This window comes from Galeopterus variegatus, unplaced genomic scaffold (genome assembly GCF_000696425.1).
Source record: "Galeopterus variegatus unplaced genomic scaffold, G_variegatus-3.0.2 Scaffold125, whole genome shotgun sequence".
Taxonomy (NCBI): domain Eukaryota; kingdom Metazoa; phylum Chordata; class Mammalia; order Dermoptera; family Cynocephalidae; genus Galeopterus; species Galeopterus variegatus.
In genome coordinates, this window is record NW_007726236.1 from 654537 (window position 1) to 671265 (window position 16729).

Sequence of the window (16729 nt, forward strand, 5' to 3'; positions counted from 1 at the left end):
GCAGCATAAAGTATGTGACACTGTTAAATTTTTGTCTGATAGAGCCAGCTTTGTTAGTGAAGTTAGGGTGGGAAATATAGACTCACTGCACAACTTAAATGTGGAAATTGCTGAAAACCACTTTTAGTTTTAGTCATCCATACATTCAGTGATGTGATAGATAGGAAGGGTAATTTGCAATAAGTGCATTAGTAGTCATGGCACTGATGAGCTAGTGCTTGTCGTATAGAAACATGCATATATAATAAAGGTGACACCTTCCTCTGCTTCTCTTCATATTGATAAAAAGTTTGGCACTGTGATTAAGATGTACTGCCATTGCACATTTAATTCTCTTATAAATAAGGTAAAACATGTTTCTGTAAAAATAAAATTAAAAAATAAACCCAGCTTGCATTTCATTTTGTGTAGAATTTCTCCTTTATGTAATAGTCAAGTGAAATTTTCTTACATCATGCCATAAATGTTACCATGCTTAATGTTTTATGGTGATAAACTAATATTCTCTTTCTCATGAGAGCTCCAATGTGATACAATTTAATATTTCTTCCATTATTAACTATTAGTGAACATAAATAATAATATAATGGGCTTTCGTGAAAAAAAGGGGCTTACCCAAAGAATGAAATACTGAAAAGATTAATAAAAACTACAATGTAGGAACATCATGTCCTTAAAAAGCATTTGATTTGAACACAACTTTGAAACACATCATGATGCAATGTTAGTTATTTTATGCTTTTACCACACACACACACACACACACACACACACACACAACACACAACACCTATTCTTAATAAAATTTACTGGGCACTTACCATACGCTGGGAACTGGACTCAGGTGTCACTGTGCAATGTCTCATTTAATTCCGACAGAAGCTCTATAAGATAGTGTTGCTATCCCCAGTTTTTCAGATAATCTAATACTTAAAATATGTTTTTTGATCAAGGTTATGTAACTAATGATATACAGTAGGTATTTGAACCCACGTCTAAATCCAGTTACATTCTTAATTTTTAAACTATTCTGTTGCAGTAAGTACACTATGTCCTTGGTTTAGAAAGATGCATGTTAAGGGGCCGGCCCGGTGGCGCACTCAGTAGAGTGCGGCGCTTGGGAGCACGGCAGCACTCCCGCCGAGGGTTTGGATCCCATATAGAGACCGGTCCGCTCACTGGTTGAGCGCAGTGCGGGCGCGACACCAAGGGTTGCGATCCCGTTGCTGGTTGCGGTACGGGCGCAACACCGAGGGTTGCGATCCCATTGCTGGTCGCGGTACGGGCGCGACACTGAGGGTTGCGATCCCGTTACCGGTCACGAAAAAAGACAAAAAGAAAAAAAAAAAAGATGCATGTTAAATGAGACAGGTTTTGAAACTTTAGTCATCTCACCCACTGTATTTGATTATGAGAATAATATTCTAGCTTGATGAAAAGAGGGCCTCAAGAAAAAGGGTATTTTTGTCAAGTTTGACAAGCAGAATTTTTTAAAAAGTCAGGATGCTTACAGAGTTAGGTAGAAGAGAGCTGTGGGAGGACTGGACAACTAATTTTCTCATTTATTATGGAATTGTGCCGATGCATACAATACAATGCACTAGTGTGCACAGAGAAGAAAAAAGAGAGACTGCTGTCCAGATATATCTGGAAAAAAGGAAACTAGAATAATTGCATTCTTTGGCAGACAGTAGTTCAATTGTTTTGTTTTGTTTTGTTTTTTTCGTGAAATCTGAAGTACTGCAAAGTCATTGTAAGCAGGAAGAATACCTAATTGCATGATAGTTGCCAGAACTTAACATTTATTGAAAAAGGTTGAAATATGAGATGAAATCAAATCTTGAGTAAGGGAATTTTTATTGTGACATTTTTCTTACTGAAAATATATATCTTTAAATTACTATCCTCAAGTTCTGTATTTGAGCAACTAGAAGATTTCATAGTTCCATAAGTTTGGGAAGTATACCCTAAGTAAATGTTAATCTACATATATTAAATGTTCTGTCATTTCACATTTACATGTTATTTTTCTTTTTTAGAAACGTTGAGAGGTGAAAGGAGAGTATATGATAATGAAGTGCAAATGTCACTTTATGGATATAAGACATTAGAATATGATAACAGTTGGCCTTGATAAATTCAGACTGACATATCCAATTAACTTTTTCTTGACTGTATCATTATGATATCAGAAACATTTCTGTATTAAAAAAAAATACTGGAATAGGAGTCTGGATACTAGTTTTGTACCAGCTCTGCCACTTAACCAAGTTTGTAAATTGAGATAACAAGTCAATTCTTATGACTAAATTTTCTCAAATATAGCACAGGAGTGATGTTGGCCCTACTTTCTATACAGAAATAGAGAATAAATTTAAAAACATTTGTAAAAGTGATTCTTAAGTTTAGGAATCACTATGTAATGTAAGCTAACATTGCTTTCCAACACTACTTTATTCTGGTGATTCTGGAAAATATCTGAATTCTTAGATACGTTTTATATTTTACATTATTAAATAGTATCTTTAGTTTTGAATATTTTTCTTATTTCACATGAATTACATAGGCATTTGAAAACAAAATTAATTGGAAGGAGAGAAGTAATCATTAAGTATCAGCACTTGAAGTAACCATTACATCCTCCTTTTAAAGCAATCTCCAACTTTATATGTTCTTGTCTTATTTTTATTGACATATGCTTTACTGAAATAGTTAATACTTAATCATCTGCAAAAATTACCAGGCAGAAAAACATTTATCAAGTAGTACTTGCTTATTAATATCATGTTGAACAAGCTTCTGTTGATATAGAGCATGAATGGCTCTAAATGCTCTGGCATTTCTGATACAAAATCTGTATATTCTGAATTTTCTTTGCTTGGACATTGACTGGTGCCTTGGAAGTATGAATTGCCTTTTCTCACATAGAGAGATTAACTACTTTCATGTATTGGAATCCATTAAAAATAATAGAAAAGTGCACAGTCTTTTTAACATTTCATTTTAGCGGTATTTTGGCTTTTCATTTTTACATTTGATTCTGTCCTAACATGTCTCTTGGGATAGATCTGCATACCAAGACATTTTTTAACCTTCAGGTATGATATGCATATTGCTGAGGTCTTTGGAGTTTCTTAAAGGCCTATGGAAATGTCTGAGATAGAAAATATAGAATGATTGGCTCCAAAAGAAGTCACAAAATTAATATTATCAGCTGTTTAATTAAACATATACAATGTGACAGTAAGTCAACTTTATTTAACTGGTAAATTAAGTAACTATAAAAATTTAATGTATAGGTAACTAGAAACATATTGCTGTCTACACAACTTTTACACATAAATGTTATTCTTGGTAGAAGCTATTTTTCCATAAACACAAGATGTTTTGTGGCCTGATTTTTAATATGAAGATACTTCAAAAAGTTCGTGGAAAAGTGGAATTAAAAAATAGCATGGATCTTTCCATGAACTTTTTGAAGACCCCTTGCATTCCCTCTTACAGCTTTGTTTAACTAGTTCTGCACATAGTAGGTATATTAAGGTTCTCCAGAGAAACAGAACCATGTATCTATATATATATATGATCATGAACATGTGTATGTGTTTGTATATATACATGATCATGTGCATCTGCCATCTGCAAGCTGGAGATCCAGGAAAGCTGGTGGTATAATTTGAAGGCCTGAGAACCAGAGAAATGATGATGTAGATTCTGGTCTGGGTCTGAAAGCCTGAGAACCAGAAGCTGCAAAGGCAGGAGATGAACAATGTTCTAGCAGCCAGGCAGAGAAAGAGGGAAAATTCAACCTTTTTCCACCATTTTGTTCTATTCAGGTAGACTGGATGATAACACTTATGCTGGGTAGGACAATCTGCTTTATTCAGTCAATAATTCAAGTACTAATCTCCTCCAGAAACACCCTCATAGATAAATCCAGAAATAATATTTCACCAGATATCTAGGCATTCCTGTGACCCAGTCAAGTTGACACATAAAATTATCCATCACAATAGGTACACAATTAAAATGTATTGGCATCCTTCATTGTTGGAAAGCTATATTCCCCTCTATAAATTCTCCCTGAGGTCTGTTTCCTAGACTAATTAAGTAAACATTTCTGTGGACCCCTTCAGTGTGAAGGGAACTCCCTTCTTTATTTAATTTTTTTCATGTCTCTTCCAAATGTTCTGACTTAAGGAATTCATTTTGTTGCATTTAATAAAAGAGCTGCTAATGGTACAATGAGGTAGGACTTCAGTGCATAGGATGCTGAGTGAATTTCTTTGAAAGAAAACTCTTTTTAAATTAAAATAGATAATATAGTGGCATCACCACTGGAAAGTCAAATTTGAACACCCACAGAATGAGACCATGACATTATTTCCAGTGCTATAAGACTAGTATTCATTTCTGGGGGGTGGTGGGGATAGGGAATGGATCTTTTTTGTAATCCTGAATAGTTTGACAGCTACTAGATGTTGCTTGTTAAATAAGACCTAGCTCCTATGGATGGGGATCTATTATCTGTATTTTCTTGACATGACTACTGGGGCTTATGGCTGTTCATCTATTAGTTATCATCTGTCACATGTGAACAGACCCTTTCCCCATAAAAGTTTGATTCGTAGTATATTATGATTTGCTCCACTGTGCTGTATCACTTTGTCACATCTGCATGTAACTCTTGTTTCAAAAAAAAGTTGATATATGTTTCTGCTGCATTTTGGAAGCATCCAGTCAATGTTTTCTACTAAACTATTTCTTAAAAACTGGCAGGAAGAAATAAAGCCCCATTACATTTCATCCTTCTCCAACTCAATGGAAAAAGCAGTAATTTACTGTTTGTTCTGAAACACCTGCTGGCAGATTTAATGAGTGTATTAAGAGCTAGGCTCAATCTCTATTTCTTTTAAAACAGTTCTGTCCACTTTCTTGAGCATGCTTGATTGAAGTCTATTTTTTGCTTTGCCATTGTTTTCTGTGTAAACTCAATACTTCACTGACATATCAATATAACAAACATGGGAAAGTGTGGACTTGATATATTTGGACTAATTGGTGTTGTTTTTGTTTTCCAGCTGGGACAACGTATATCTTTAGCAAAGGTGGTGGACAAATCACATATAAGTGGCCTCCTAATGACCGGCCCAGTACACGAGCAGACAGACTGGCCATAGGGTTTAGCACTGTTCAAAAAGAAGCTGTATTGGTGCGAGTGGACAGTTCTTCGGGCCTGGGTGACTACCTAGAACTGCACATAGTAAGTATTTTTTAAATAAGATTCAGCTTTTACTTTTTACAGTTAGCTTTTTGTGAATAATTTATAATTTTTCCTCTTGGATGTTTACTTCCCACAGAAACCAGTATTTTGGTACAGAAAATATAAATACAATCTAGAGGTAATAAGGCCTTATACCTATTCCTGTTGTTAAGCATGTTCTTTACAATAAAAACCTTTTTTTTTTTTTTTTTTTTGAGTTTGAATTCCTTTCAATTCTATGGTCACAAGATTTTTTCTCCCCCCTTTGAAGCGATTTTATTGTCTTTCGTCAGACTTGTGGCTAGAAGCAGGAACTTGTTATACTGGTGACATCCAAAGATCTGGATTGAGTGTCCTTATTTCTTTTCTCATCAGAGAAAATAAATATTCAAAGGTTTATGAAATGGAAAGAAGGAAAGGAAATATTTGGAGATGTGAAGTAAGATGGCAAAAAAGATTGTTTCAATGCCATTTTGTGCTTATTTTAATATATAAGTGTCAGAACAATACAGTGGATTCTTCCCATTTTGTCCAGGGACCATTTCTTTTTCTCTAAGCTCTAAGCCTCCCACAATAATTTATTCAGCATATAGTAGATGGCAAACAGTAGTTCATGAATGAAAAGTTTTCTTTTCCTTTTAGAGTTGTCGTAATTGACTTTATAGATCAGGGACCCTTCCTTCTATCTTTGCATTCAAAGAATTACTAATAAGTATGGTTGCAACTTTTTACCTCCTTATTTGATGCATTATTTGCAAAGAAGCATGCAAATTTTTGATTGTTAAGATATATTAATATTTTATTGATATATCAAATAACAAATATAGGAATGTGTCACATATTCAAAAACTATGAAGGATATTATTATAATGGTTCTTGGTCTAAAGTCTCTATCTCCTGGAAGGTTCCAAAAGAATATTGAGTCTCTCCATCCTTATTTTTATCTTTGATGTATAGTTTATATCCCCTGTATCATGTGATCATGTACAATTGTTTTGTTTTATTTTAGTCTACCCCTATAAATTCTCCCTTTACCAGTACTCATGCCTCAAAGGACATTTGACTCCTAGGTCATGTTCTTTCCGGTTAGAAACTAGCCTTCAGGCACTACTCCTAAAGTAATTAGGAAAACCACCAAACACGGAAATGCATTAACACAGACTTTTACAAGGTTTTAATTCTCAAAGTTTTTATTTATTTATTTTCTTATCTTAATTTTGCACTACACTTCTGGAATTTCCAATAAGCTGAGTAGGGGGTCACACTGACCACAATGACTGAATTCATTGGTGATTTGGGAGAAAATAAATAAATAAAAATAAAAAAATAACAACAGAAAGAAAAAAAAAACCCTCAACACAATCATTATTGAACTGTCATAAATTTTAAATTCAACATGAAGTTGCCAAAATTGGAACCCCTGGGAAAATAATTTTAATTGCCTTTCAGCAAATATCTAACAATCAAAATTGAAAGCATCTGGATTTTTATGGCACCATAAATAAATGATCAGTAGAGATAAACTTAGCTATTGAAGCAAGGAATCTTGTTTAGAGTAAGCTCAAACTTTCAAAATATATTTGCTCAGTTCTGATTTAAGAGCCTTGCTACTTCAAAAAATAAATAAAATAAAAACAAAAGAAGAGCTTTTTCCTTCTAAAAGAAATTACTTATTGATCTATAACCAATTACACTTTTACCCTGAGAAAAGCATCTGCAGTAATCACTCTCAAATCATAAGGGGCTTTGTTATTGAATTACTCAAACTACTATTGTTTGTTTTATAGTCAAAGGGTTTTAGTCTACAAGAATGGGTATTTCTTTTTAATTCTGATCAAATGTGACTTAGTGTCCTTTCGTAAGTAAAGTATTGACTTTCTATGTGTCCATACCAGCTCAGTACTCTCCACAGCTTCTATTCTGGCTGTGGATTTGTGATAGCTGCCCTTGGAGGGCTTCTGTCTTTCTGAATGTCCTCTCGTGGTTTGGCCATTCACGTTGGATTCAGTGCTTTGTATCTGCATGCCCTTTCTCTTGGGTTTGATATGTTCAAATTCTCCTCTGAGTGAATGAAGCAGAACTATTCTTAATATTAATATTTAGGCTTGAAAATATACAAAGGCAGTTTTATCAAATTATTTTGTTACCTTTGAATCTATCTTGGTTTTCCCAAATAAATTCTTCCACTACTTAAAGGATTGGAAATTTAAAAAGAAAACAAGATTTGTAGAATTTTAGATTATTACTGTTGTTTGATTTTGGTTTATGAATGTAACTGATTTAAACCTTACTCTGACTGATATAATAAATGATATGTTTTATCAATAAAAGTTAAACATTTAGGTTATCCATTAAAATGCCAGGAAATTTTCTGTAGCCTTCAAAGTCAGCAAAGTATAAAATATGTACTGTTCGTATTTTAAAATCATATTTTCAGCTTTAATTGATAAGAGTGAACCAATAAACTAAAAAGTTGATTGCATTCATTGAGGGATACTTCATTCTTGCTGAAATGTATAATGCCATTTCAATTAAATAACTTTAAATCCTATTGGTGTATAATTTCAATGAAAATTTAAATATTTGACATTGTCATCCCATTTTTCAGAATGATCATGATCAGTTTTACTTGAAACTGTAATCATATTTAAATTTAACTGTATTCTTCAAAATTTAACAACTTAGAATAAAATTGCTTTTGAATTAGGTGGCATAGCTTTGATAGGCAGATTTTTTGCTCTATTAATGTTAAAGCTACCACTGTTAACCTCATAGCCATATAATATCACTATTGAAACTGTAAGGTTTAGAAAGGAATAGGAGAACATAGAGACATAAAGTAAGGAGCAATTAATCAGTATAGTACCCAGAATATCAGTGTTCAATAAATGTTTTCTGAAAAAAGTAAATGATTTAATGAATTATATATTGAAAATACTGTGGCTTAGGATAAGTGTAGACCTTCAGTTTTTCAATAGTTAAAATAATGTGACAGATGCAATTTGGTTTCTATATAACTCTGAGAAAATCATCTAACTTCTTTTTTACAGTGTAGAAAAAGTATAGCAGTTGATATACTGCAACTATATTATTTAAAAATTGAAAATTGTAATTGATGTCAGAAATCTTCAGCTGATTATGGTAGTCTTTTGTTTAAAGAAAGTCTATAGTGAAAATTCCATTGGATGAATAATTCTCTCTCCTTAATAATTACTTCATTTGTTCTAGCTCACTTTTATAATAAATTATTTTATATGTCTATTTTCAAATAGAGATAAACTTTCTGATGGTAGAGAATATGTTTTATAATAATGATGATGATTGATAAGAAAAATAATGTAGAAATGTGATTTTCATTATTAATTTCAGTACATGCTAGAAGCCTGTCCAGAAATATTTATTGAGCACCTAATATGGCCCAGCCTATGTTAGGCTCTGTGGCTACAAAAATAAATGAGCTAGCTGCTTAGTACCTATCTCAATAAATATTTGTTGGATGAATGAATGATCAGGTCAGCCAGGATACTCATCACCAGGTAGCATAGATTACTTACAGCAAACATTTTGTCCCATAGTGACTGGTATTTCTTGGTATTTCTCTGTCTTGGTATTTCTTCATCTCTCCTTCTTGCAGTTCTAACTTTCTTATTTGCATAGTATTTGTAAGAACAATGGACAGATGATAGGTTTTTAAGATAAAGGATATTAAGAAGTGACTTGTAATCTGTAAAGTGTAATAGTATACATGTTGAAATTACTGATGTTGAGGGTTATTTAACCAATACTGAATAAAATAATTTCTTGGGAGCAATGAGCAAAAAATTGAGCTCAATTTTTTTTTGTTATTTCTAAAACATTCCTAGAAATTTTACTACTGTTGTCACTTTTAGAATAAACCTCTCTTATATATCATTTTAGTGATAATTGGAGATTACTTAACTACTCTCTGCCTTGCAGAAGAAAACCACTACAAATGTGGGCTTATTCACTGCCATGAATATTAACATGTGTATTGGTTCTGAGCAGAGGGAATGTGTAAGGTGAAGGAGGGGTTGGGTGAAAATGTTCTCAGCCTTTCATCTCGGGAGCATGAAAGAGCATTGCAAATTTGATTAGTGAATTGTTGTACATATTTGCCTTGAGTATTTCTTCTTTGTACTTTCCTAGGCTGGAAGCCTTATTTTGAAACCAATCTCTTAATTGATTTTGATTTAGAAATACACCTTTTTTTTTTTTTTTTTTGTCTTTTGTCTTTTTCCGTGTCCGGCAACGGATCGCAACCCTCAGTGTCGCCCCCGTACAGGACCTGGGACCGGCAACGGGATTGCAACCCTCGGTGTTGCTCCCGCGCCTCGCTCAGCCAATGAGCGGGAACCGGTCTGTATGTGGGATCCGAACCCTCGGGTGGGAGCGCCGCCGCGCTTCCCAAGTGGCGCACTATCCAGTGCGCCACCGGGCCGGCCCCAGAAATACACCTTTTGATCAGCAATTTTAGTATAGACTAGAAACATAGTATATTTATAGTAAATATTACATGTCCCAAAATAACACAATTTTGGTGACATTGGTCAAATCTTTCTCATCTATCTCTGCCTCTTTCCATTTTATACTATTTATCTTACTGCTCTATTAAGATTCAATTCTAAAACACCTTTTTAAAGTCAGTAATTATACATGAGTGCATACTTACATTAACAAGGTAAAGCCTAGTTATTTCTGTTCAGGTCTTTCTTATATCGAAATTATGTTTCATCTGAAATTTTCTTTCTAACCAACAGATTCACTTATTTTGTAAGGGATTCACTTTGCCATAGAATATTTAAATTCAGTGCTGTAAATCATGCATGATACTTTGTTTGATTTTGTCTTCCTGGTTCTTACATAAATTAAAGAACATGTGGCCTATTTGACTAGAATTTTAAAAGAAAGACTAAAATAATGTCTTTTTCACCATGTATTGTAAAATGCTTGTCCAAGCTTCTGAGATATGAAAGATGCACATTATCTTTGCAGAAAATGTGGGAAGTGATGTTCACATTTCTATTGGCTTTAGTGCTATCCAGAGATCTGGAAACATTCTCTATTTGGGCAGTAGGGGGGTGGCAATTGAATCAATACAAATTCTCTCACCCTTTCCCCTTGGAAACTAATTCAATTTCTCATTTTCTAAGTTACTGGCTGTCAACTTTTGTGTATCATTTAATCTCTTTGATTTCAGAATTGTTTCCTCTGAAATTCTGTGGCTGTGAAATTTAATAAAAGAGAGCCAAAACAACTATTTTTACCTGCACCTCCTCAGTTTACGTACTCATCACTTAGATGCTGTAATGCTGCTTCACTTTCTCAGTTTTCCAATTCAATTCTGAATACTTTCCAATCCATTTTATATACTTATGTCAGGTTAATTTGCTGAACTGCTTCTTCAATCATGTTACTCCTTTTTGAAACACATGGATGTCTTCCAACTATGTACAGATAAAGACAAATTCTGTGCCTAAAAATTAATGTCCTTAACATTCAATTTCCCTGTTTGGGTCCATTTTCCACAATTCTCTGTGTATCATATTCCCACTCCAGTGAAATTTATTAGCCCACTTTTAAAATTGGGATTTTCCTTGTCATCTTCCTGTTTCTAATTCCTGTGCAAAAGCGTTTTTTCCAATTCTCTGTCACTATCTAGATGCTACTCAGTCATTAAGGTTTCTTTTCAAATGTTGGGCATTTTCAGGGTTCGCCCTGGAATCCTCTAGCCTTCTGAGCTAGTAGAAAGAGGTCAGGGCACAGGAATCTTTTGGAAGAGCTGTACAAACAATTCCTGGGGCAGTACCTAGTTAGAGAAAATCTTATTCACTGACTCTGCTCCATCCTATGATCACTACTTTTCTTGATCCATTGCTTTGTTGTGAGCCTCAAGCTATTTTACAAAATGGCTTCAAAATCATTCTAAGTTAGTCAGTGATGAGTTGCTTTAGCAAGCCGTCTTTTCTTATGCCAAGCTGCCAAAAGAAGGAACTGCTTATTGAATCCTTGCTAACTACTGACTACACCTCCATTTCTTCTGTAGCTAGTATTTTTCTAAAACATACCTTCCTTTGGCCAATTCACCACATCGTTATTGATAACCCAAAATGCAATTTGTACTGTAGGGATTAAGTTATCTACTGCTGTGCTGATGGAAAAAAAAAGAAATTAAGACATTGCTTGAGGGTTAAGAACTAGTTTGGGAAATACATACTGAATGATCCAGATAACTCCCTCAAAAGCGCATAAGACACTAAAAGTTATAAGCAAAGGCATGGAAGTAGTAGTTAAAAAATGCAGACAATGTAGCAAACACATCAGCAAAAGATCAGGAAACAAGATGATGGTGATACTATAGCATTAGAATCCTATTAATGCCGATGTTGGGACACTCTGTAAGTGGGCAATTCATTTCAGCAAAGAAAGGAAATAAATACAGTAGGGAGTATTCAAATTAATAGTGGGCATAAATAATCCAAATTATAAATTAGGGGCAGAGGACTAGAGATAATTTTTATGGAGCCTGAGAAAATTCTTTTGGTGCAAACGAGTACGTTTTTAGAGCTGTAAAATGCAATTTGCGATGTCTTTAGGAGCTTACTTTAGAAGGTAGTGTGCTGGACCTCGGGATTCCTATGTCAACAAAACAGAGGAAGCCACTGCCCTCCTACAGACTGGCTGGACAAGCTGTTTAATCTCTTTGCCAACAAAACATATCCCTAATGGGGGATGCTCAACTGCCCTAGAAGAAGATACTGCAACTAAGCTTCTAAGGAGACACTTTAATCATGGGCTTTTTTTTCTCAAGCAAATGCGCTTTCTCCTGGACCTGTTCTTTAAGCCCTTCCTGCTCAATAAGGAATGAAAATATAAGATTGACAGACAACAAAAAAAAGGTTCTTTGGTGAAATATCAAAATTTAATTGATTAATGAGGCTTTTGGTCTATGAAAGTAAATTGATCTTAATATTCCTAAAATTCTACTCTGAACTTTACATTTCAAATGCTGACTGCTCTCTCCCAAATGCACATCTCCGGTTCTGACTTCACTTACCACCAACTATTCCCAAGTGCTTACTCAGCATCTTTATTTGGATGTGTCATAGGCATCTCAAACCTACTACATTTACAACTGAACTCATCTGTCAACCACATACCCATCTACACAGTCATCACATCTTTTATCCCATGCTTGCTTTTACAACCTAATTAGTTTCTCACAAAATTCGCAAAATGCCTCTTTAACCAGTACTGTCCAACAGAAATATAATGTGAGCCACGTATGTAATTTTAAATTTTCTAGTAGTCACATTAAGGAAGGGAAAAAGAAGCAGATAAAATTAATTTTAATTAATAAAATTAACTTTAGTAATATCTTATGTGACTCAATATATCCAAAGTATTATCAGTTTAATATGTAAGCAATATAAATTATTAATGTTTTATGTTATATTTCAGTATATTTTGAAAACATAATATGTTTTTAAATCGAATGCATATTTTACACTTTCCACACCTCTCAATTCAAAATCTAAATTTTCCGTCAGAAATACTTTATTATATTTCATAAAATCTACAGTTGTAAAAGTAAATTCATATACTCAAATTATTCTAAACTTAAAAGTTATTCTATATTTCTATATTTAAAAGTTTTCCATAATTGAATCAAGTATAGGTTTTAAATTTATATCTGACTTAATTGAAATTAAATACATTTTAAAATTTATTTCCTCAATCCCATTAACCACACTTCAGTTTCTCAACATAGGGCTTCTGGTTACTGTATTGAACAGCTCAGATTTAGAATTTATCTGCTTTCTTTGTATCCCACTATTACTTCCTCGGTTTAATGTCCTCTTCTTGAACTGTTGCAATAGCCCTCTAACTAGTCTTTCTGCTACAAAGATCTCCTTTCTGATTCATCCCCTGCACTGCCACTGGAATGATTATTGTAAAATAAAAATTTGGCATTTCAACCCTCTGGTTTTGAATGTTCAATTGCAGTGGTCTCAACCTCTTTTAGTTCAGGACACACCTGACTGATAATGTTCACTCACTGTCAGCAGTAATTTTGCTCACTTAGGGGCTGCTCCTTAGTGAAAAAAAAAGCACAGATCCTGGCTCTTTACCCAGAATTCCACCTGTATCCTCCCACTGCTCGGGGACTGTGGGTGTGTCCAACTCCTCACCTGGTAACAAGGCTGGTCAGAGATGGGTATGGACTCTATGTTTGTGCTATCGACTTGAAGTCCCTCCATAGTATTCTTTAATTATTTTTCCCAATGATTGTTTAATCAGGTATGGGGAAAAACTGATTTTCTATTTATCAAAATTGTATACACAGACACTTAGTAATTTATTTCTCCAGGACAAGCAGAGTGAATATCTGGAAAAAAATCAACCAAAAATCCTTTACCGTTTTTTTTGTAGTCCTTCTGCTATCTTCTGTTTTTATTGGCAATTTTATGAACGAGGCAAAATTTTGGTTTCAGGATGAAGTACTTAAATTCTGATGGTAAAGTCTTCATTCATGTTGAACAAAGTGATGCTGAGCAGCAGTAAAGTGTCATGAGGGCAGGAAATTGTATCTATTTGTGCACCTGTGTATTCCTAGAGCCCAGTACTATGCTGGAATTTAGCAAGTGAGCAATTAGTATTTGTTGAAATAATCTTTGGAGTCTAGAAGTTATGTAAACTTAAACTTTGGGTGTGAATTCTGAAAACCAGGGCATTAGGTCAGGGCAAGGTTATTGTCTCCTTCAAAAGTCAATTTATATTTAACTTATTTAGGTAGTTTGGAGATACAGATCTTAGATAATTACGAGCATATTTCCAACTTATTTGTTGCCTCTTTATAGATTGGCATCTTGTGGTAAAATCTGATAAATCACACTTTAACTTGTTTTGATGAAGAACCACTGGCCTGTACTGCAAATACTTTAAAAACCAAATTCCTTAGCTGGGTCTATAATGAATTCAAAATCTGGACTTATTTTCCAGCCTTATCTCCAGCTACTTCCCACCTCAGGCTAGTCCCCATTCTAGCTCATAGGTATTCACTCTTTAATACACGCACTTAACAAAACCTCCTTTTTTTCTTAAGTGCCTATGTGCCAAGTACCTTTCAAAGCACTGGAAACAGAGAGTCAAATGAGGCATGGCTTCTGACCTCAAGTTACTTAGAATATAAGGGATAAATCTTATTTTACTGGCATATTAGCCTCAGCATACAGGCACATAGGCTGGTATTTCAAATTGTCACAGTGTAGAAACACAATGATAGGTTTTTAATATTCTATGAAGCACTCTTCAGGTGTGGCTCTTATAAAAGCAACCAACATCCTCATAGTTCATCTAAGTTTATACATGTAAGCCTATCTAATATTCATTAAAACTCCAGAAGAAAAAAAAAAATTATCCTATTTTAGGTAATGAGGAAATGAGGCACAGGTCACACAGCTAGGAAGCTGCAAAGCCATAATTGAACTCAGTCTGACTCCTAAGCCTACAGCTTAACCACTGCACTTTATGTGATCCAGGTGAGAGTGCTGGAGACATTTTCTCATCAGGTAAGCCCAACAACTGCCTTCTGTCTGTTTAATGCAGTCAAACAACTCCAGGTTTTAGCATACCAAATATCACATGAATTACTGAGCATTTCAGGTATCTGCTACATAAACCATTTTCTCTGGTTAAGTAAATGCATGCAAAGTTATCTGACTGGTTGCCTTAAACATCTTGTGACTAGCTAGCTAGCATTTGCAACTAGTTTTATTTGTAAGTTTGGGCACAGATAATTTAAAGGCAGAGGAGCACAATTAAAAGAAAATATTTGTGCCAATAACGTCAGCTGGCTCATCTCTGAAATGTTCCTCCTCCTTGTTTCTACGTGCCCTCCTCTCCTTCCTAGTCTCATGTATCTTATTCATCTTCCAGGCCTAGATCATGTATTTCCTATATTTGTGAAGACTTTCTTCTTGGTACTATCACAGCTCTTTGTTCTTAATTCTGTTATGTTAATTACTATAGTTGTAACTATTTCTTCATATGTCCTTCTACCCCATTAAATTGTAAACTCTTCAGGGTAACTGAACATGTATTACATCTCTTTACGTCTCTGTATTTTCAGTGCCTAGCACAGTACTTAGTCAATACATCATCAGTGTTTGCTGATGAAGGAATGCATGCCTGAGTGAATGGAGAAATTGGTGAACTCCCTCGCTCCCTTTCTTTGTCTTGTGGACTCCCTGGCCCTCCTGCTGGTAGTTTTCCATTGTAATGCAGAAGCTCACTCCAGAAGTGCTCTCCTTGGAGCATAGTATGAGGTAGACTCCCAAAAGATAGTGGTGAAAGCATGTGATGCTCTCCTGGGACTCCCCGTTTACAACCTAGGGAAGCATACACACACAAGGCAGAGGTCCGAGGCTGGGGCCTGTCATGAAATGGGCTCATTATCCATCTGGTATTTTCTCAGAGAGAGAAGTTAGACCATAGAAGAGCTCTACTTTCTTGTTAGACCACCGGCTGACCAGCTCCACTTTCAGGTTCAAATATTCCAAACAGGTGGTCACTTCTCTGAGATTTAGTTTAGGTATTAGGTATGCTTCTGTTCTGCTGTCTATTATTTGGGATATTTATGTAAAAACATCTGTGATATATTTGATGAGAAGAGAATAATCCAATTGGATAATGAAAACAAAATCCCTCCTGTTGTAATCACCCTTAATTGACTAGGCATGTGGAGGTAATCAGCCTCCACTACCCTGGCATTTTGACCATCCTCTTGTTTTCTCCTGCTGTGCCAACCTCTGACACTTGCTTAAATGATGGAAGTGAAATTGGTTCTTCATTTGAGTTTTTAAAAAGTATTTTTAATTAATATATATTAAATGCTTGAAGCTACTTGTTAATTAAGTAGGGTTAAACTCCCACTCTGAAATCATGGTTACCGTATTTATCTGCTTTTAGTAAGAACAGCAATAACTAACCAATACTATTTAGCATGTATTGGGCTATTACTATAGACCACACATGGATCTAAACACATTCTATAAAAATTATTTCATTTAGTATTCATAATAATCCATTGAGGTATAAATTATTATCTCAATTTTACAGATGAGCAAACTGTATTTTTCAAAAAATTGACCAAATTCACATAGCTAGTGAATAACTGCTTGTATTTGAACCAGTTCTATATGACTTCAATGCCCCCTTTTTCCTGGGTGCAAAGGAAAATTTTAGGCTAGACCAACAACTTTTCCAAAAGATCATACTCAAAGTGCTAATTACCAACATTAAACCAACGGGTCTTTATGTTGTGTTGTGTTATGAGATTCCTTAAGCAAGGACAGGAGCTACATGAATGCTCTAAATTAAATAGCAATAGAGTACTATAAAGCTAGGGTTAGGGCACAAACCCTTCAAACCCATTGTACAGACTGG

The 16729-nt window shown here is 34.6% G+C and overlaps 1 protein-coding gene across 9 annotated transcripts in view; it reads left to right on the top strand.

Annotated features, from left to right (window-relative positions):
• NRXN1 (neurexin 1) overlaps positions 1-16729 on the top strand; it is a 682451-nt gene that overhangs the window by 369250 nt on the left and 296472 nt on the right. For all 9 annotated transcript variants that reach the window (XM_008588382.1, XM_008588364.1, XM_008588390.1 and 6 more), the window contains one exon: positions 5082-5263. In XM_008588382.1, coding sequence (XP_008586604.1) covers positions 5082-5263 — 182 coding nt within the window. The remainder of the gene's footprint in view (positions 1-5081; positions 5264-16729) is intronic.